Raw genomic sequence first — 23,146 nt, 5'->3', positions numbered from 1 at the left:
GGTAAGGCCTAATTTGGAGAATTGTGTGCAGTTTTGGTCAGCAACCTACAGGAAGATGTAAAAGAGGTTGAAAGAGTTGAGAGAAAATTCACAAAGATGTTGCCAGGTCTGAAGGACTTGGGTAAAAGGGAAAGATTAAACGGTCAGGACTTTATTCCTTGGAACGTAGAAGATTGAGTGGAGATTTGATGGAGTATATGACAATTATGAGGGTTATAGATAGGGTAAATGCAAGCTGGCTTTTACCACTGAGATGGTGTGGGACTACAACTGGAGGCCATGGGTTAAGGGTGAAAGGTGAAACATTAAGGGGAACATGAGGGGAAATTTCTTCACACAGACGGTCATCCGGGTGTGGAATGAGCAGCCAGCACAAGTGCTGAATGTGAGCTCAATTTCAACATTTGAGAGGTCTCTGCAGGTGCCTGGATGGTAGGGGTATGGGACTGGGCAGTTTAAATAGTTCAGCACAAACTAGATGGTCCAAAGGGCCTGTTTCTGTGTTGTAATTTTCTGTGACTGTGACAAGAACCTGAAATAATACAAAAATTCACTCCAAGTCCTTTTAACAGCTGTGTGGACCAACCATCCATCTCAGCAGGAATTTTTTATATGGTGTTAAAACTGTGGCACTTTAAGTTAATAATACATAAAAGAAAATCCCAAATGCATGTCAAGAAAGACTATTTGCGTGAGAGTGTTTCAGTTACTGTGGGGCCAGGCACCCATGCTGCTCAGCAGGAACAGGGAATAATGCCAATGGAGAGAATCAAACTGAGCCAAGTCACAGATTGGAGACGGCAGAAATGTCCCATTCTTATAGAGACAGGAAGAGCATCAGGGAATTGATGGCCATTCCAGATACCAGTCAGAAGATGATTTCTCTGTCCAACTTGGGTTGAACCTCACTGTAACAGTATGATACCAGATCACACCTTGGCAACTCAAGTAATCTCACCTGAAATGTTGTCCTACACCCATTGATGGATTTTGTAAATCTTTTTACAGGTTAAAAACGAGGAGGAATTTGCTTCCAGCAATCTCAAACACGGCACACCAGTTTTGCTGACTCTGTCTAGATACCTAAGAAGTGGAGCAAGGGATCGACCATCCTTCCTGTTCAGACTGTGGGGAGGGATTCTCTCGGTCATCTGACCAACTGACACACCCGTCATCTTACACAGGAGAAAGGCCGTTCTCCTACTCAGACAATGGGAATGGATTCACTCGGTTATCTCAATTGAAGGTACATCAGCAAGTTCACACTGGACAAGGCCATTCATCTGTTCTTTGTGTGAGAAAGGATACAGTCGGTCTTCCCACCTGCGGACACACCAGTCAGTTCACACTGGGTAGAGGTTGGTCATCTGCTGAATTTCTGGGAAAGGATTCAGTGAGTCATCTAACCTAATGGCTCACCAGCGAGTTCACACTGGGGAGAAGCCGTTCACCTGCTCAGAATGTGGGAAGAGATTCACTCACTCTTCCACCCTACTGGTACACCAGCGAGTTCACACTGGGGAGAAGCCGTTCACCTGCTCAGAATGTGGGAAGAGATTCACTCAGTCGTCCCACCTACAGAGTCATCAGCGACTTCACACTGGGGAGAAGCTGTTCACCTGCTCAGAATGTGGGAAGAGATTCACTCGGTTATCCCACCCACAGAATCATCAGCGAGTTCACACTGGGGAGAAGCCGTTCACCTGCTCAGAATGTGGGAAGGGATTCACTCAGTCGTCCCACCTACAGAGTCATCAGCTAGTTCACACTGGGGAGAAGCCATTCACCTGCTCAGAATGTGGGAAGACATTCACTCATTCATCCAACCTACAGAGTCATCAGCGAGTTCACACTGGGGATAAGCCGTTCACCTGCTCAGTCTGTGGGAAGAGATTCACTCGGTCATCCCACTTACAGAGTCATCAGCGAGTTCACACTGGAGAGAAGCCGTTCACCTGCTCAGAATGTGGGAAGGGATTCACTCAGTCATCCCACCTACAGAATCATCAGCGACTTCACACCGGAGAGAAGCTGTTCACCTGCTCAGAATGTGGGAAGGGATTCGTTCAGTTATCCAACCTACAGAGTCATCAGCGAGTTCACACTGGGGATAAGCCGTTCACCTGCTCAGTCTGCGGGAAGAGATTCACTCACTCTTCCAGCCTACTGGTACATCAGCGAGTTCACACTGGGGAGAAGCCATTCACCTGCTCAGTTTGTCCGAAGAGATTCAGTCGGTCAACCCACCTACAAAGTCATCAGCGAGTTCACACTGGGGAGAAGCCGTTCACCTGCTCAGAATGTGGGAAGAGATTCTCTGAGTCATCCCACCTACAGAGTCATCAGCGAGTTCACACTGGGGAGAAGCCATTCACCTGCTCAGAATGTGAGAAGAGATTTACTCAGTTATCCAACCTACAGAGTCATCAGCGAGTTCACACTGGGGAGAAGCCATTCACCTGCTCAGTCTGTGGGAAGGGATTCACTCGGTTATCCGACCTACAGAGTCATCAACGAGATCAGACTGGGGAGAAGCCATTCACCTGCTCAGTCTGTGGGAAGAGATTCACTCGGTCATCCGATCTACAGAGTCATCAGCGAGTTCACACTGGGGAGAAGCCGTTCACCTGTTCAGTCTGTGGGAAGGGATTCACTCAGTCATCCAACCTACAGAGTCATCAGCGAGTTCACACTGGAGAGAAGCCATTCACCTGCTCAGAATGTGGGAAGAGATTCACTCACTCTTCCGCCCTACTGGTACATCAGCGAGTTCACACCGGGGAGAAGCCGTTTACCTGCTCAGAATGTGGGAAGAGATTCACTCGATCATTCACCCTACAGAGTCATCAGCGAGTTCACACGGGGGAGAAGCTATTCACCTGCAAAGAATGTGGGAAGGGATTCACTCAGTCATCCCAACTACTGGCACACCAGTCAGTTCACAATGGGGAGTGACCGTTGTTATGAATCCCTAGGTTTCATTTGCTGTGGGCTGTCATTCTAAGAGGGAGAGAGATTAAGGCGAATCAGTCTGACTTGCATCTCGTTTACATTGCTCACAGCTTGTTTAGTTTTAACCGAGGACACAGACACTCAGAGTCAGGTGGAGATGAAGGAGGAAAAATGCAAGGATCGAAACAAGGGAACTAGTGGCCATGGGTCACTGTTTAGAACTTTCCTATGCCCACAAGGGTGGGACATCGAATGTGTGGTTGTCACCTCGTTTGATCCATTGGAGTGGATCTGATTTGGGGTATCCTGTGAAGACCACTTATGTGTTAACCCTTGCCTGGGTGTGGTGTGGTAATTCACTTGAAGACGATACCCCTTGTGACAAGTTACTTTTGGTGATAATTCGTATGTGGATTTGGAACAATGATGGATAAATTCTACAGTGACTGTTCTCTCGTTTTACCACCATGGATACTGTGGAATTCGACATAATTGCCTTCTCTCGACATTTACCCTGGATTACAAATATCTCTCTCTCATCACCTATTCTGTGGTTGAACTGAACTTTCATACTTTACCGTCTCAAGACTCCAAGCCTTGTTTCCCCCGAGCTCAGTAGGCTGGGAGTTATATTTACACACATATGTACACATACCTCTGTTAACTATTGTTTATCTTGCTTAAGTTACTATATTATAAGCAGATACTAATAAAGATAGTGGTTTTAACATCAAAACCAGACTCCAGGTGTAGTATATTGCTGCTGGTTCATTTCTAAAGCATTACGGTTCGTAAAAAAATTGGGGCCTGCGTCCTGGATATGAACAGATTTGGGGGCATATAGATTACTTCTCGACTTCATTGGTGAAATCCCTTTTGATTTATTTGTGTGTAGGAAATCAGAAGCAATGCATGTTGATAGATGTCTGGAAGCGCCAACCTCTGAGGCATTAGAGGATGCCAGAAGGATTGAGTTATTGAGTATTGCTGGAAGGTTAAAACTTGCTAAGATGAAATTGACAATGAGGAGGTCACAGATGCAGAGGATAATAGCTGAGTATTATGTATCTGAGGGTGTGTTTAAAGTGGAGGAGTTGGAGGTGTTTCCTGAAAGTAAACCTAGTGAGCTTGAGCTCCCATACAAGTTAGAAAAAATAAAGATGGCGGCTGTGGACAGGCGGAGGCTGTGGACAGGCAGATGCTGATTGAGGCTAGGGAGGCAGATAAACGGAGGAAGCAGAAAGGTAGAGGATATTCAAACTGAAAAAGATAGAGCAATTGCAGCAAAGGGGTCTAGCGTTAGAGTCTGGTGATAAGTTTGAGGCCAGTCAGGAAGTTAAATTGGTACCCCCATTTGATGAGGCAGAGGTTGATAAATACTTCCAGCATTTTGAGAAGGTTGCTCTGAGTTTAAAGTGGCCAAAAGAGGGTTGGCCCATTCTCTTACAAAGTGTAATTAAGGGGAAGGCTCAGCAAGCCTATTCTGCTTTGACAGTTGTTGAAGCAGCTGATTATGACATAGTGAAACAGGCTGTGCTCAAAGCTTATGAGTTGGTCCCAGAAGCATACAGGCAAAAGTTTAGAAATTTGAGGAAATCTGTGAACCAGATTTATATGGAATTTGCTAATGAGAAGTTTGTGCGCTTTGACCGCTGGTGCACATATAAAAATGTTAAGTGGTGATTTTAACAGCTTGAAAGATGGTTTCAATTGAAGAATTCAAAAGGTGCATCCTTGATTTAGATTGAGATGAAAAGGACGCTGCCACTTTGCAGGAGTCTGCTAGATTAGCAGATGAGTTTCTTTTAACTCATCACGTTAAGTTTACCCCGAATAAGAACTTCCAAAAGAGTAGCAGGGATAACCAGGGTAAACCAGAAATTAAAGCTGGGACTCGTAACAAGAGTGAGGATGAAGGGAAGTAGTTGAAGGAGAAATATTCTGGTCTTACTTGTTACTATTGTAAGAAAGCTGGTCATATGATGACTAATTGTTCTGTCCTGAAGAAGAAAAAGGAAAAGGAGACAGTCCCACATGCCTGTGATCAGTATGTTGAAGCACCTATAAACCCACAGGGTTCTGAACATTCTGCTGAGGCTCAGTTAAGGACTGAGAGGTCTGACTGAGTTAAGAAGGGATTCGATCATTTTATGTCAGATGGGTTTGTATTAGTAATGGAAGGGTCAACACCGGTACCAGTGAAAATTCTTCAAGATACTGGGGCTTCTCAGTCACTTATATTAGTTCGGTGATGAGACTGACACTGGTGAGGTAAATCTTATTAAAGGCATTGGGGGCAGCATTGTTTCTGTGCCATTGCACAAGGTAACTTTACAGTCAGGGTTTGTTTCGGGACCTGTTAGGATCGGATTATGCTCCAGTTTACCAGTGGAAGCTGTTACTTTGCTGTCAGGGAATGACCTGGCAGATGGTAAAGTTGTTCCTGCAGTGCAGTTGACAACTAAGCCAACCACTGACGACCCACAGATGGATTTTAACATTTGTCACAGTAACTCAAAGTATGGCTAAAAAGTCTGCCAATGCAGACGGTTCTGTGCAGCATGATTCTGATACCCCTGATAGCCAAAATCAGGTTGACCAGGATTCAGGTTATGATGACTTGTCAGGGACCTTTCAGCCTTCATTGTTCCAACAGGATTCAGGTAGTAAGTCTGATGAGAAAGATTTATCCCTGTCTAGGAAGGAGTTTATAGCAGAACAGAACCGAGACCCTGAGATTGAAGCTTTATAAGAAACATCTCTCTCAGATGATGAGATTAAGAAAATGTCAGTAGGGTATTATCTCAAGGATGGAGTGTTAATGAGGAAGTGGAGGCCACCTGCTATACCTGCGAGTGAGGAATGGACAATTATTCACCAAGTTGTAGTTCCTGAATTTTATTGGACTGAAATTTTAACTTTGGCCCACAGTATGCCCTTAGGTGGCCATTTTGGAGAGAATAAAACTGTAAACAGGATTATGAGAGAATTTTTCTGGCCTAATTTGAGGAAAGATGTTGTGACCTTTTGCAGATCCTGTCACACTTGTCAAGTTGTGGGTAAACCTAATCAGGTCACCCCAGTGACCCCACTCCGGCCTATACCTGCATTCGGAGAACCCTGTTCCAAATTTATAGTGGATTGTGTTGGCCCATTGCCAAAGACTAAAGCTGTCCATCAGTATTTGCTAACTATTATGTGTACTGCATCCAGATTCCCAGAGGCAATACCTCTCAGAAATATTAAAGCTAAAACTGGCGAAGGCTCTAACAAGTTTTTTACTTTATTTGGTTTGCCTTAAGAAATCCAGTCTGATCAAGGAAGTAATTTTACATCTGGATTATTCCAGCAGGTAGTTTATGAACTGGGAGCTAAGCAAATTACATCGTCTGCGTACCATCCAGAATCACAAGGGGCTTTAGAAAGATTTCATTCTACCCTCAAAACAATGATTAAGACATACTGTGTTGAAAATGAAAAAAAAACGGGATGAAGGAATACATTTGATTTTGTTCACCGTAAAGGCTGATTTATACTTGTGCATTCGGGATACGCTGTATCCTACACCATAGGCCTGACTTAATTTTTGTGTAGCCCTACGCCGTAGCGAGCATGCGTAGTTGTGTCTGCATCGCTCTGCACTTCACCACCAAAACGCAAGTTGGCGGTAGGGTTTCTCTGACACTGTTGAGCTTCATCGTGAGAGACATGGACGAGTAAATGCATTTCAAATATTTTCGGATGTCGGCAGGTAGATTTGACGATTTGGTTCATTGTCTCCAACCATTTATTTTGCATCAGTGTACAGACATGGCGGAGAAAAGCAACCAGAAATGCAATGCTACCAAGCGAACCAATCACAGTTGTTGCGGTCTGCATCGCCGCGACGCGTGAGTTACTTTTTTGAGGAGGTTCACGTTACCCTGTGGCGTAGGGTACAGCGTGGGGACGGCGTAGGGTACATAGTGCCTATGGCGTACACTTGACGCACAAGTATAAATCAGGCTTAAGAGAGTTGGTACAGGAATCACTGGGCTTTAGTCCATTTGAACTTGTATTTGGTCATAGAGTGAGGGGACCTTTGACCTTGTTAAAGGAACAGTGGATTGATGGGGATGTATATGTTAACTTGTTAGACTGTGTTTTCAAGTTCAAAAATAAACTACACCAGGCCTGTAGTCTAGCGAGACAAAACTTAGATTTCTCAAAACAAAGTGAAGTGTTGGTTTGATAAGCGGACCAAAACAAAAGAAAATACAAGGTGGGGGATAATGTGCTTGCCTTATCTCCAATGTTGACGATTCTACTTCAAGCGAAATTCAATGGACTGTATGAAATAGTCTCTCAAATTAATGATGTGAATTATGTTATTAAAACACATGACTGACGTAAACTAACACAGGTGGTACACATCAATATGATAAAGCCTTATTCTGGCAAGCAGGCACCATCGGTGAGTGTTGTCAAACATATAAATTTGACAGCCCTGAGAATGAAACAATTGACTCGTCTGAGACTTTTCACAAGCCAAACATGGTCCCAGTTAGGCTAATGAACTCGGTTGTTCTCAAAAACGTGGACAACAAGTTGGCTCATCTGCAGCCAAAGCAACAACAACAGCTGAAGGAATTAATTCTGAGGTTTAAAGTTTTATTTCCCAATGTTCCCAAGCAAACCACGGTCGCAGTACATGACGTAGATATTGGTCAAGCCAAACCGATTAAACAACACCCATATCGCATGAATGTAGAAAAGTGTAAATTGGCTGAGCAAGAAATTTAATATATGCTGAAAATGGTATTATCAGGCCTTCAACATCAAATTGGAGCTCACCCTGCATTATTGTGCCCAAACTTGATGGTAGTGTTAGATTTTGCACTGATTATAGGAAGGTAAATGCAGTAACAAAAACAGATGCCTATCCTATCCCTAGGGTGGATGATTGCATTGATAAGGTTGGAAAAGGTAATTTCTTACAAAGATTGATCTGTTGAAAGGGTGTGGTGTGTTCCATTGACGGACTGAGGTAGAGAAATTTCTGCATTTGTGACACCTTCTGGGTTGTATGAATACAATGTTTCGCCATTTGGAATGAAATACGCTCCAGGAACGTTCCAGAGAATGATTGATTCTGTAATTCAAGGGTTAGGACACACAGATACCTATATTGATGACTTAGTCACAGGGAGTGACACTTGGGAAGAGCATATCTGTGTAGTAGAAGAGCTGTTTGACAGGCTTTCCAGGGTCAGCCTTACAGTTGACTTAGCTAAGAGTGAATTTGGCCATGCCTCTGTGACCTATCTTGGCTGTGTTGTAGGTCAAGGCAAGTTGGCTCCTGTGCAGGCAAAATTCAGGCAATTTCTGAAGTTCCTATTCCGACTGTGTGACGAAGGCCGGTCACTGATTACAGATGTCTCATGGCACACTCGGTAAAACACTCAAAGTGTCATCCACACACATTATTCCCCTCTGTTATTGTGGTGAGTGCACGCGTCACAATAAATCAACAGTCACAATTTTACACTCATCCCCAGCAGTAATAGGTATGAAAAAAAGAAACACACTATGTCACAGTTTTATTATCTCAGGTGAATTTATTCATAGTCATCTTTCCAATAAGTGTTTTGCCGAAGTGTCATGATAATCTGACGTTTCTCTCCTCCACAGTCACTGGGTCTGAAACAGAGCTGCTGCATAGAGCTGTTTTATATAGAGGCAGCAGCAACCTGCACAGGTGTGCTGATGGTGGAGGATACCATCTTTACCTGGGACAAGGGTTATGTTACCTAATTACTCATCTTGTGGTAAAGTTTTGGGGTTTATACAAGTTATTTAGCCGGGAAATGGTGAATCCTGTGATGAAGTATATGTGTTTATTGTGAGAACTGGTGGTAGAGTTTCAGATTGTGTGAAATGGAAGATAATTGAGTTAATTAGCTTTTGGTTAGTCTAGGGAGATTGGCTTAGCAGTTATAAGCCTCAGGTTACCAAGGCTTTGGGTCGTTTTTTTTTCTGTTTAGTCTGAGGGTGGCTGTTAACCAGACAGGTGACAATTGCAAGCTGTGTGTGTGTGTGTGTGTGTATATATATATATATATATAATATAGTATTTTTTTAAAAAAAATTTCTTGTTTTCATGTGGACATCCAAGTTTTTGTTTCTCCACTATTTTTGTAAATAAAAGCACCACAATCTATTTTTGCCACTCAAGCCATCTTGTTATTTTTCTTAGACAGTTGACCCACAGTTTTTGTGACAGACTGGTAAGAAAGCTCTTGGAAGGTTTCTGGGAATGGTTGGATATTACTGTAAGTTCTGTAAGAACTTTGCTGATACCGCTCTTCCTCTGACTATTCTCCTGAAGAAGGGTGAAAAGTTTGTTTGGACCAAGCCTTGTCAGGAAGCATTTGATCAATTGAAAGTTGTTATTTGGGATTAGGCCAATCAATGTAGTGTCATCAGCAAATTTAATTAACAGATTGGAGCTGTGGGTGGTGACACAAGTCATGGGTGCACAGAGAGTAAAGGAGGGGGCCAAGGATTCAAGCCTGTGGGGCATGTGTGCTGAGGGTCAGAGAGACAGAGGTGAGGGATCCCTCTCTTACCACCTGCCAGCCATCTGACAGGAAGTCCAGGATCCAGCTACACAAGGCAGGGTGAAGGCCCAGGTCTCTGAGCTTCTTGTCGATACTTCACGTCTTCGTATGGCTAAAGCTCTGCCCATGACTGCAAGGAACTGCAGAGAACTTTGGTCTCATCTGGAAACATCATAGAAAGTAGCCTCCCCTCTATGGACTCTTCCTACACTTTCCCTGCCTCGGGAAAGCAGGCCTTGTACTCAAAGATGCCCACAACTTTGGACATTATTGCTGCAAACCCAAACCTCCATCGGGGAAGAGATGCAAAAGCCTTAAAGCGCATACCACCAGGTTCATGGACAGCTTCCTGTCTGCAGTTGTCAGCCAAATTAATGGTCTCCAGTCCAATAAAATGGACTCGACCTCACAATGTAACTCGACGTGACCCTGCCCCATATGTCTATCTGCACTGCACTTTCTCTGCAGCTGTAGCTCAGTACATGATAAGTCCCCATTTTAATTTTGTGGAAATATTAGACAGACTGAGCTTCTGCTTTGGAACCACAGAGGAAAAGTTAACTGAACTGATGAACACCAATAAATAGAAAAGGCTTCAATCTCACATTACGATCTGCGGTAACTGGGATCAGGTGACCGGTGGTGGGTCTCCCAGACCAATTATCAGAATCAGGTTTAATAGCACTGGCTGATCTTATGTAATTTGTTGTCTCTACAGCAGCAACAGAATTTAATTCATAACAATAGATTTTTACCTTTGATTTAAAATAAGAATATACATATTAAATAGTTAAATTATATAAGTAATACAAAATAAAATTAAAATGTAATACTGTAAACTACTTTAATTGTGTGGAACTATTTGACTGACTGGTTGCTTTGGAAATTCTGGAGTGAAACTGAACTAAACCGTACACATTTATGAAAAGCTCAGATAAATACAAAAGGCTAAGTTCTCATATGAATGGGTCAGACACCCAGAAACATTGGCTGCCCTTCAGCAGGTAAAAACAGTGGAATGAGGCCTAGTCCCAGGCCTCGGCCCAGTGGTTATGGTCTGAGGCCTGGGACTTGGTGAGAGTAAGCATTCGGCACGGACTAGAAGGGCCGAGATGGCCTGTTTCTGTGCTGTAATTGTTATGTGGTTATATGGAAACATGCTGAAAATATTGCAGAATAAAACATTGTCCACCCACAACGAGAGGATGTGACAGATCCGGATCTCACTGCCTTGTCTGAACAGGCGAAAGATGAAGTTACACATATACTCCAGCAGTGACCGGCAGATGCTGCAGATCTGCGGGAAAACGTGAACAGGAAACGGGATCACGTGCCGGTGGAGGGTCTCCCATCTGATCCGGTGACTCTGCTCTTCGCCCCTCACACACTGTCTGACCCATCTGCCGCATTTCCCACATTATTCCATATTTACACCAGATACATTTTTACTTCTTCCCTCCAAATCATCCCTGTCCCTTTCCCTCCACCCCCAGGTCACAGAGTCACAGGCTCGATTCCCATCCCGGTCCAACACACAACTCAGACCCAAACCGGAAATGTGCAGTTTTCATTTAAATCTGTCCATGTTTATAAACACTCATTTCTATTCACATTCCTCCAGCCTCACTGGACAGGAACACTGAAACATCAAGTGAGAAACAGCAGGAGGTGGCCATTCAGCCCCTCTAACCATCAACAAGATGACAGCTGCTCTCCCATCTCAGTCACATGTTTCTGCCCGATCCTCATTTCCTCGATCCCTTCGGTCTCCACACATCTGCCGGCCTCTGTTTTATGTGAGGATGATCACCAAGTCTTCACCGGCCTCTGTGGTGGGGATTTACAGACATTCACCACCCTCGGAATGGAGACATTTCCCCTCATCTCAGTCCCGGACAGTCCACCCCCTTTTTCAGAGACTGGGATCCCTGGTTCAGCCAGTAATGATGTTGTGCATTTCAATGTGTTCACCTCTCAGTCCTCGATTCGCCAAATGAAAGGGTTATCACATTTGATCTTTCTTCATATGATGACCCACCACTCCAGGGATCAGTCTGGTGAATCTTCATTGCACTCTCTATAACAAATACTCTCTAACCTCTTTGTTAATCCTCTATGGAATTAATTTCCATCTTCTGCAGCCCCGTGTTGCCCCAACCACTCACCTCCCACCCCCGTCACTATTTCCACCTTCCCACCTCCCCCTCACCTGGATCCACCTCTCACTCCCCAGCTCTTGCCCCATCCCCACCCCTCACCTCTTTTCTCGGACTATTTCCCGTCCACTCTCAGTCCAGAGGGAGGGTCTCGGCCCGAAGTGTTGACGGTCCATTTCCCTCCACAGATGCTGCCCGACCCACTGAGTTCCTCCGGCAGTTTGTTCTTTGGTCTGTGTGACCCGTGTTAGTGTGGGGAGCGGGATTTTACACCATATTCCCGGTACAGTCTCAACAAAACACAAATAATTGTCACTTTGCCCGGACCATTGGCCCCGCTTGCAGGGCAACAGTCTGTCGGTGTTTGCCCCCCAATGTGGTGAATCGCCACCACCGTGGGCTCAGACATTTCCACAGATGAGCCCCTCCTGTCCCCACCGGGACAAACATCCTGTCCGCCCCCTCTCTCCCCGTCTTCATCCTCTCCCTCCCCGGGGAACCGGCATCAAACCGACGGGTGAGCGGTCTCCTCCTACCTCTCAGCGACACATCAGACTCCGGCCGCAGGAGACGCTTCACAAACGCCCCAACTTCCCTCGGAGGGAAATGGAAATAAATCAGAAAGCGGACATTTACTTTGACGGTTGTCCCGCCGTGACGGAAAGTTCGGGAGACGGTGTCAGCGGGGGTAACGCCCTCTCGGCTGGTCCGCCTCTTCTATTGGCTGGAAGCAGTGATTGACATCGCTTCGGACCAATGGGAATAGTGCAGCACGTGAACGCTCTGTTGATAGCGGTGGGGGAGGGGCTGGTCACGTGATCAGTAGCCCAGCCGTTAAACCGACCAAGCTCGAGCTCACCAGCGCGCGGGGCACAAAAGGCCCCGGATGATCGGTTGAGGTGAGAAGGGATCTCCGGGTTGGGGGTCTCACCGGGCGGCGTTTCCAACACCGACTTCGGGTAGTTGCTGTGACTCCGGACTCCGTGACCCGCAATCCCGGGACAGTCCTGCTCTCTTCCCTCTCTCTCAGCCCCACCATCCGTACACGGGCCCCGGGGAGCTTCCGGCTGATGAGGGAATGGGAACCGATGGGTCTCTCAGACAGAGCTGAGCTCCAGCTGTCTAAATGCAAGGATCGGGAACTCGGAGAAAGGGAACAAAATCTTTTACATCAGCTGTTGTGAAAATCACCTTTGTTCTGCCTCCAGTCACAAACCAGAGAAAATCTGCAGATGCTGGAAATCCGAGCAACACACACAAATTGCTGGAGGAACTCAGCATTAGATTCAAGATTCAAGAAACTTTATTGTCATTCTAACCGCACATCAGCTCTGCAGGGCAGAATGAGACAGCGTTTCTCAGAGGCAGTGCAATCATAACATAACAAACACAACACTAAATAATAAACATAACAATAAATAGTAAAACACAACAGTCACATGTCAGTTAAAATCAGTGATAAATGTCCAGTGCAAGTGAAAAGTGTCCAAAGCAGAGTCAGGTGGAGCAGCTATTTAGCAGTCTGACTGCCTGTGGGAGGAAGCTGTTTAGTAGCCTTGTGCTTTTAGTTTTGATGCTCCTGTAACGTTTGCCTGATGGCAGAAAAACAAACAGTTCATGGAGAGGGTGTGAGGGGTCCTAATGATGTACCGTGTTTTCTGGAGGCATCGCCTCTGAAAGAGGTCTTGGACAGAAGGTAGGGAGACCCCAATAACCTTCTCTGCTCCCCTAACCACCCTCTGCAAGGCAGTACGCTTTTCCATAGATGCTGCCTGGCCTGCTGAGTTCCTCCAAAATTTTGTGTGTGTTGCTGGTTCCACCTCCTACTGTTCTGGACTTTCTACCCGGGAGGACATGTTTTGACCCATTCTCTCTGGGTACATAATGATATCAAACACCTTTGCCCTGGGCAGCAAGTAGCTTTCACATCACAAATGTACCAGACTCCAATGAGACAGACTACTGCCCTTCCCTCCATATTCATTGGCATTGCCATCACTGAGTTCACCACCGTCAGTCACCTGGGGGAGGGTTCAGGGGAAATATTTATATACAATACAGAAACTGGAGTTACTTGTGTGTACTGTGGCGATGCAAAAGTTGCTGGAGAATTTGCAAGTGGGAAGGAGTGTTATTTAGAAATCTGACATTTTAAGTGTCATTTAGCAAGCAAACCACATATGGACGGTGTGCAAAAGCTCTGGCGAGAAAATCCTTCATTACCTGTTACAGGCCTGCAACATAGGTTGTGTGAGAGTGCAGATGAACTTAATCAAACCCAGAAGAGATCAAAGTTCTTATTGACAGTGATTTGATAGCTGTTAAAATGAATGCCTCTCTATATAAAATTCACTGTGCACGTGTGGGTAAAAATTGCATAATACAAGCTTTATGTACACACTGGTCATTACAAATTTGAGGGGAGATTGGTGGGAAGGTATGGACACCTCTGGTGTCCCTGAAGCCCTCATGTACAAGATGTACAAGATTGAGGAGGGATCTGATTGAAACGTATATAATCCTAAAGGGATTGGACAGGCTAGATGCAGGAAGATTGTTCCCGATGTTGGGGAAGTCCACAACGAGGGGTCACAGTTTGAGGATAAAGGGGAAGCCTTTTAGGACTGAGATTAGGAAAAACTTCTTCACACAGAGAGTGGTGAATCTGTGGAATTCTCTGCCACAGGAAACTGTTGAGGCCAGTTCATTGGCTATATTTAAGAGGGAGTTGGATATGGCCCTTGTGGCTACGGGGATCAGGGGGTATGGAGGGAAGGCTGGGGCGGGGTTCTGAGTTGGATGATCAGCCATGATCATACTGAATGGCGGTGCAGGCTCGAAGCGCCGAATGGCTACTCCTGCACCTATTTTGTATGTTTCTATGTGCATCCAGCTACAGCTTGTAACCCTGCACTTTAAGGAGTTGAAACTTGAAATGGATGAATTCTGGATCATCCAGGAGTTGGAGGGGGTGATAGATATGACATGAAGAGAGGTGAGTTACACCCAAGGTGCAGGACACAGGAAACTGGGTGAGAGTCAGGAAGGGGAATGAGGTTAAATAGCCATCGCAGAGTACTCTTGTGTCCATCCCACACAACAACAGGTGGAACCACTTTAGAAACTGTTGAGATTACCTGGCAGAGAAAAGTCAAAGGGGTGATAGGGGATTTGTTAGTTAGGGGAACAAAACAAGAGGGGTCTAACATCCTAGTGGTAAGGCTTGCTCGTGCTAGTGTTGGGGGGAGGGGTGATGTGGTTAAAATAAGTTGTAGGGGAAATGGGAGCCAGAATGACAGAACATATAGTGGAGAGGGTGAATTGAATGGAATTGACTTTATTACATACATCTTTCATATACATGAGGAGTAGAAATCTTTACATCTCCATCTAAATGTGCAAAGTGTAATTCATAGTAATTTATAACAGATAGTTTATACATAGGACAGTCAATATAACATAGTTTACAATTGTATCAGCATGAATTAATCAGTCTGATGGCCTGGTGGAAGATGATGTCCCAGAGCCTGTTGGTCCTTTTGCTGTGGTACCATTTCCTGGATGGTAGCAGCAGGAACAGTTTGTGGTTGTGGTGAATTAGGTCCCCAATATCCTTTGGCCCCTTTTCACACACCTGTCTCTGTAAATGTCCTGAATAGTGGGAAGTTCCCATCTACAGATGCGCTGGGCTGTCCGCACCACTCTCTGCAGGTTCCTGTGATTAAGGGAAGTACAGTTCCCATACCAGGCAGTGATGCAGCTGGTCAGGATGCTCTCAATTGTGTGTCCCTGTAGAAAGACCTTTGGATTTTGGGCCCCATCCCCAACTTCTTCAACCATCTGAGGTGAAAGAGGTGCTGTTGTGCTCTTTTCACAACACAGCCGGTATGTACAGACCATGTACATGAAAGATGGCAAATGGAGTTTAATGCTGGTAAGTGTGAGGTGCTACATTTTGGTAGGACTAATCAAAATAGGACATACATGGTAAATGGTAGGGCATTGAAGAATGCAGTAGAACAGAGGGATCTGGGAGTAATGGTGCATCATTCCCTGAAGGTGGAATCTCATGTGGATAGGGTGGTGAAGAAAGCTTTTGGTGTGCTGGCCTTTATAAATCAGAACATTGAGTATAGGAGTTGGGATGTAATATTAAAATTGTACAAGGCATTGGTAAGGCCAGATTTGGAGTATTGTGTACAGTTCTGGTCACCGAGTTACAGGAAAGATGTCAACAAAATAGAGAGAGTACAGAGGAGATGTACTAGAATGTTACCTGGGTTTCAGCACCTCAGTTACAGAGAAAGGTTGAACAAGTCGTGTCTTTATTTTTTGGAGCGTAGAAGGTTGAGGGGGGACTTGACAGAGGCATTTAAAATTATGAGGGGGATAGATAGAGTTGACGTGTATAGCTTTTTCCATTGAGAGTAGGTGAGATTCAAACAAGACATGAGTTGAGAGTTAGGGGGCAGAAGTTTAGGGGTAACATGAGAGGAACTTCTTTACTCAGAGAGTGGTAGCTGTGTGGAATGAGCTTCCAGCAGAAGTGGTTGAGGCAGGCTCGATATTGTCATTTAAAGTAAAATTGGATAGCTATATGGACAGGAAAGGAATGGAGGGTTATGGGCTGAGTGCAGGTTGGTGGGACTAGGTGAGAGTAAGCATTCAGCACGGATTAGAAGGGCCAAGATGGCCTGTTTCCATGCTGTAATTGTTATATGGTTACATGTGAGATCCTTGGTGATGTTTATACTGAGGTACTTAAAGCTGTTCACCTTCTTAACCCCCAGATCCATTGATGTCAATAGGGGTTATCCTGTCTCCATTCCTCCTGCCGTCCACAATCAGCTCTTTTGTTTTTGTGACAAAGAGGGAGAGTTTGTTTTCTTGACACCAGTCAGATGTTGTTCAGACCTCAGACAGAGTCAGCAATCAAATGGTTGAGCATGGGGCGATGAATGTGCTGAGCTGTGTATATCACAATGCAAGAAATATCGTAGGAAAGCCAGATGAGCTCAGGACAGGGAATTATGAAGTTGTATCCATTGTTGGGACTTGGTTGCATCCAACAGTCTGAGGGATTTAGAGGAATAGATTTGTAGAGAGATTGCACCATGCCAGGATACAAATGTTGTTCCAGTAAGTGATTTTAACTTTCCATATATTGACTGGGACTCCCATACTGTAAAAGGACTAGATGGGGAGAGTTTGTCAAATGTGCCCTTAATCAGTAATTAGAATTTCTGACGTAGAAGTGTGCAATAAGCTGTTAGGAAATGATCCAGGGCTGGTGACAGAAATTAGTGATCATAATGCCGTGAGATTCAAAGTAAATATGGAAAAAGAGAGGTCTGGACCACGGGTTGAGATTCTAAATTGGAGAAAGGTCAATTTTGATGGTATGAGAAAGGCTCTGACAAGTGTGGTTTGGGACAGGCTGCTTTCTGGCAAAAGAGTACTTGGTAAGTGGGAGGCCTTCAGAAGTGAAATTTTGAGGGTGTAGAGTTTGTATGTGCCTGCCAAAATAAAAGTTGTAAAGTTACAGGTGCAGGGAACCTTGCTTTTCAAGAAATATTGAGGCCCGGGATATTTTGTTCCTCTAAATGCCTCAGACTGTTGGGTACTACCAAGACCCATTAATGACTACAATATCATGATTCCATGCCCTGAGCTCATTTGACTTTATTTTAGTTGTCTGCTGTTGGTTTCTGAAAGTTTCCCAATAGTTTTTGGGTAAGTTATTGGAATGTATGTGCAGGAACCGGATATATACTGTAAGTATTTGGATAGGTGTGGACTGATAACGGATAGACAGCATGGTTTTGTGCACGGTAGGTCATGTCTAACCAATCTTATAGAGTCTCTGGAGGAAGTTATCAGGAAAGTGGATGAAGGCAAGGCAGTGGATGTTGTCTACATGGACTTTAGCAAGGCACTTGACAAAGTCTCATATGGGAGGTTGGTCAAGAAGGTTAAGTCACTCAGCATTCAAGATGAGATAGTAAATTGGATGAGACACTGGCTTTGGGAGAAGCCAGAGTGTGGTAGCACATGGTTGCCTCTCTGACTAGAAGCCTGTGACTAGTGGTGTGTCATGGGGATCAGTGCTGGATCTGTTGTTGTTTGTCATTTATATCAGTAATCTGGATGATAGTGTGGTTAACTGGATCAGCAAATTTGAGAATGACACCAAGATTGGTGGTGTAGTGGACAGCGAGGAAGACTATCATGACTTGCAGTGCGATCTGGACCAGCTGGGAAAATGGTTTGAGAAGCGGAAAATTGAATTTAATGCAGACAAGTGTGAGTTGTTGCACTTTGGTATGACCTACCAGGGCAGGTTTTTCACCGTGACTGGTCGGGCACGGAGGAGTGTTGTAGAAGAAAGGGACCTGGGAATACAAGTCCTTAGTTCACAGAAAGTGGTGTCACAGTAAGATAGAGACGGAAAGCAGGATTTCAGTCCATTGGCCTTCGTGAACTAAAGTAATGACAACAATAAATGGATGTTATGTTGAGTTGTATAAGACATTGGTGAGGCCTAATTTGAAGTATTGTGTGCAGTTTTGGTCACCTACTTACAGGAAAGATGTAAAAGATGTTGAAAGAGTTGTGAGAAAATTCACAAGGATGTTACCAGGTCTGGAGGACTTGGGTTATAAGGAAAGATTGAACAGGTCAGGAATTTATTCCTTGGAATGTGGAATACTGAGGGGCGATTTGTTTGTGATAGAGGAGCATAGACAGGGTAAAAGCAAGCTGGCTTTTACCACTGAGATGGGGTAGGACTACAACTAGAGGACATGGGTTAAGGGTGAAAGGTGAAACGTTAAGGGGAACATGAGGGGAAACTTCTTCACACAGATGGTCATCCGGGTGTGGAATGAGCAGCCAGCACAAGTGGTGCATGCGAGCTCAATTTCAACATTTAAGAGGTTTGGATGGTAGGGGTATGGAAGTGGGTGGTTTAAATAGTTCAGCACAACCCAGATGGCCCAAAGGGCCTGTTTCTGTGCTGTAATTTTCTGTGACTGTGACAAGAACCTGAAATAATACAAAAATTCACTCTAAGTCCTTTTCATAGCTGTGTGGACCAACCATTCATCTCAGCAGGAATTTTTTATATGGCGTTAAAACTGTGGCACTTCAAGTTAATAATACATAAAAGAAAATCCTTGCTGCACGTCAAGAAAGACAATTTGCGTGAGACTGTTTCAGTTACTGTGGGGCCAGGCACCCATGCTGCTCAGCAGGACCAGGGAATAATAACAATGGAGAGAGTCAAACTGAGCCAAGTCACAGATTGGAGACGGCAGAAATGCCCCATTCTGATAGAGACAGGAAGAGCATCAGGGAATTGATGGTCATTCCAGATACCAGCACTGTGACCAGTCAGAAGATGATTTCTCTGTCGAACTTGGGTTGAACCTCACTGTAACAGTGTGATACCAGATCAAATCTTGGCAACTCAAGTAATCTCATCTGAAATGTCCTACACCCACTGATGGATTTTGATGATCTTTTCACAGGTTAAAAATAAGAAGGAATTTGTCTCAAGGAATCGCAAACACAACACGCCAGTTTTGCTGTCTCTGTCTAGATATTTAAGAAGTGGAGCAAGGGATTCATTCGACCATCCTTCCTGCTCAGACTGTGGGGAGGGATTCACTCGGTCATCTCAATTGAAGGTACATCAGCAAGTTCACACTGGGCAAGGTCACTCATCTATTCAGTGTGTGAGAAAGGATTCTGTCGGTCTTCCCACCTGTGGACACACCAGTCAGTTCACACCGGGCAGAGGCCGGTCATCTGCTGAATTTGTGGGGAAGGATTTACTCGGTCATCTGAACAAATGGCACACCAGCAAGTTCACACCAGGGAGCGGCCGTTCACCTGTTCAGTCTGTGGGAAAGGATTCACTTTGTCATCTCACCTACTGACACACCAGCAAGTTCACACTGGGAAGAAGCCATTCACCTGCTCAGAGTGTGGGAAGAGATTCACTCAGTCATCTGACCTACAGAGGCACCATCGAGTTCACACTGGGGAGAGGCCGTTCGCTTGCTCAGACTGTGGGAAGAGATTCACTGAGTCATCCAACCTACTGGTACATCAGCGAGTTCACACTGGAGAGAAGCCATTTACCTGCTCAGTCTGCGGGAAGGGATTCACTCAGTCATCCAACCTGCAGAGTCATCAGCGAGTTCACACTGGGGAGAAGCCGTTCACCTGCTCAGTCTGTGGGAAGGGATTCACACTGTCATCCACCCTGCAGAGTCATCAGCGAGTTCACACTGGGGAGAAGCCGTTCACCTGCTCAGACTGCGGGAAGGGATTCACTCGGTCATCCCACCTACAGAGTCATCAGCAAGTTCACACAGGGGAGAAGCCGTTCACCTGCTCAGTCTGTGGGAAGAGATTCACTCAGTCATCCCAACTACTGGCACACCAGTCAGTTCACACTGGGGAGTGGCCATTCACCTGCTCAGTCTGTGAGAAGAGATTCACTCACTCTTCCATCCTACAGAGACACCAGCGAGTCCACACTGGAGAGAAGCCGTTCACCTGCTCGGAATGTGGGAAGAGATTCACTGAGTCATCTCACCTACAGAGTCATCAGCGAGTTCACACTGGGGAGAAGCCGTTCACCTGCTCAGTCTGTGAGAAGAGATTCACTTGGTCTTCCGACCTACAGAGTCATCAGCGAGTTCACACTGGGGAGAAGCCATTCACCTGCTCAGAATGTGGGAAGAGATTCGCTCGATCATCCACCCTACAGAGACACCAGCGAGTTCACACTGGGGAGAAGCCGTTCACCTGCTCAGAATGTGGGAAAGGATTCACTCAGTCATCCAACCTACAGAGTCATCAGCGAGTTCACACTGGGGAGAAGCCGTTCACCTGCTCAGTCTGTGGGAAGAGATTCACTCAGTCATCCAAGCTACTAGCACACCAGTCAGTTCACAATGGGGAGTGGCCATTGTTATGAATCCCTAGGGTTTGTTTGATGTGGACTGTCATTCTGAGAGAGAAAGAGAGAGATTAAGAAGGTGAATCAGTCTGACTTGCATCTTGTTTACATCGCTCACAGCTTGTTTAGTTTTAATCAAGGACACAGACACTCAGAGTCAGACGGAGATGAAGGAGGAAAAATGGAAGGATTGAAACAAGGGAATTAGTGGCCAAGGGTCACTGTTTAGAACTTTCCTATGCCCACAAGTGTGGGTTAATTATCAATTCAGTGTATATCGAATGTGTGGTTGTCACCTCGTTTGATCTATAGGAGTGGATCGGATTTGGGGTATCCTGTGAAGACCACTTATGTGTTAACCCTTGCCTGGGTGTGGTGTGGTAATTCACTTGAAGACGATACCCCTTGTGACAAGTCACTTTCGGTGATAATTTGTATGTGGACTTGGAACAACGACGGATAAAACCTACAGCGACTGTTCTCTCGTTTTACCACGGTGGAAACTGTGGAATTCAACGTTATTGCCTTCTCTCGACATTTACTCTGGATTACAAATATCTCTCTCTCCTCAACTATTCTGTGGTTGTACTGAACTTTCATACTTTACCATCTCAAGACTCCAAGCCTTGTTTCCCCTGAGCTCAATAGTTTGGGAGTTATATTTACCCACATGAATACACATAACACTGTTAACTTTTGTTTATCTTGCTTAAGTTACTATATTGTTAGTAGGTACTAATAAAGATAATGGATTTAACATCAAAAACAGACTCTAGGTGTAGTCTATTGCTGCTGACTCATTTCTAAAGCGTTACGGTTCATAACAAAATTGGGGCCTGCATCCGGGATAGGAACAGATTTGGAGGCATATTGATTAATTATCGATTTCATTGGGGAAATCCCTTTTGATTTATTTGTGTGTGGAAATTCAGCAGCAATGGATGTTGATAGATGTCTGGAAGCGCCAACCTCTGAGGCACTAAAGGACATCAGAAGGATTGAGTTGTTGAGTATTGCAAAAAGGTTAAAACTTGCTAAGGTGAAATTGACAATGAGAAGGGCACAGATGCAGAAGATCATAACTGAGCATTACGTATCTAAGGGTGTGTTTAACGTGGAGGAGTTGGAGGTGTTTCCTGAAAGTAAACCTAGTGAGCTTGAGCTCCAGTACAAGTTAGACAAAATAAAGATGGAGGCTGTGGAAAGGCAGAGGCAGGTTGAGGCTAGAGAGGCAGGAAAACGGAGAGAAGAGGTGGAAAAACAGAGAAGAGGCAGAAAAACAGGGAGGAAGCAGAAAGACAGTGGCTGTTCGAGCTGGAAAAGATAGAGAGATTGCAGCAAAAGGGTCTCGCGTTAGACTCTGGTGATAAGTTTGAGGCCAGTCGTGAAGATAAATTGGTACCCCCATTTGACGAGGCAGAGGTTGATAAATACTTACAGCATTTTGAGAAGGTTGCTCAGAGTTTAAAATGGTAAAAAGAGGATTAGCTCATTATCTTACAAAGTGTAATTAAGGGAAAGGCTCAGCAAGCCTATTCTGCTTTCACAGTTGTTGAAGCAGCTGATTATGACATAGTGAAACAGGCTGTACTCAAAGCTTACGAGTTGGTCCCAGAAGCATACAGGCAAAAGTTTAGAAATTTGAGGAAACCTGTGAACCAGACCTATATGGAATTTGCTTAAGAGAAGTTTGTGTGTTTTGACCGCTGGTGCATATATAAAAATGTAAATGATAATTTTAACAGCTGGAAAAAGGTGGTTTTAATTGAAGAACTCAAAATGTTCGTCCCTGGTGACATAGAGATCTAATTAGATGAAAAGGACACTGCCACTTTGCAGGAGTCTGCTAGATTAGCAGATGAGTTTGCTTTAACCCACAAGGTTATGTTTACCCTGACTCAGGAGAGTTTCCAAAAGAGTAGCAGGGATAACCAGAAATTAAAGCTGGGACCAGTGACAAGAGTAAGGATGAAGGGAAGCAGTTGAAGGAGAAATATTCTGGTCTCTCTTGTTACTATTGTAAGAAAGCTGGTCATATGGTGGCTAATTGTTCTGTCCTGAAGAAGAAAAAGGAAAAGGAGGCAGTCCCACATGCCCATCAGTATGTTGAAGCACCTATAAACCCACAGGGTTCTGAATGTTCTGTTGCGGCTCAGTTAAGGACTGAGAGGTCTGACTAAGTTAAGAAGGGATTCAAGCAACACACATCAAAGTTGCTGGTGAATGCAGCAGGCCGGGCAGCATCTCTAGGAAGAGGTACTGTCGACGTTTCAGGCCGAGACCCTTCGTCAGGACTAACTGAAGGAAGAGTTAGTAAGAGATTTGAAAGTGGGAGGGGGAGGGGGAGATCCAAAATGATAGGAGAAGACAGGAGGGGGAGGGATGGAGCCAAGAGCTGGACAGGTGATTGGCAAAGGGGATATGAGAGGATCATGGGACAGGAGGTCCGGGGAGAAAGACAAGCGGGG

The 23,146-nt window shown here is 44.9% G+C and overlaps 1 protein-coding gene across 1 annotated transcript; it reads left to right on the top strand.

Moving 5' to 3' along the window:
• Nucleotides 1–930: 930 nt before the first annotated feature.
• LOC140208455 (uncharacterized) lies at nucleotides 931–21,649 on the top strand. Its single transcript, XM_072277143.1, has 2 exons — nucleotides 931–2,870; nucleotides 19,760–21,649. The coding sequence occupies exons 1-2, from the start codon at nucleotides 1,411–1,413 to the stop codon at nucleotides 20,694–20,696; spliced, it is 2,397 nt and encodes a 798-aa protein (XP_072133244.1). The 5' UTR covers nucleotides 931–1,410; the 3' UTR covers nucleotides 20,697–21,649.
• The last annotated feature ends 1,497 nt before the right edge of the window (nucleotides 21,650–23,146 follow it).

This window comes from Mobula birostris, chromosome 13, assembly GCF_030028105.1.
Source record: "Mobula birostris isolate sMobBir1 chromosome 13, sMobBir1.hap1, whole genome shotgun sequence".
In the NCBI taxonomy this organism is placed as follows: domain Eukaryota; kingdom Metazoa; phylum Chordata; class Chondrichthyes; order Myliobatiformes; family Myliobatidae; genus Mobula; species Mobula birostris.
The sequence above is the reverse complement of the archived record's forward strand: the minus strand, read 5'-3'. Positions and strand labels throughout refer to the sequence as shown.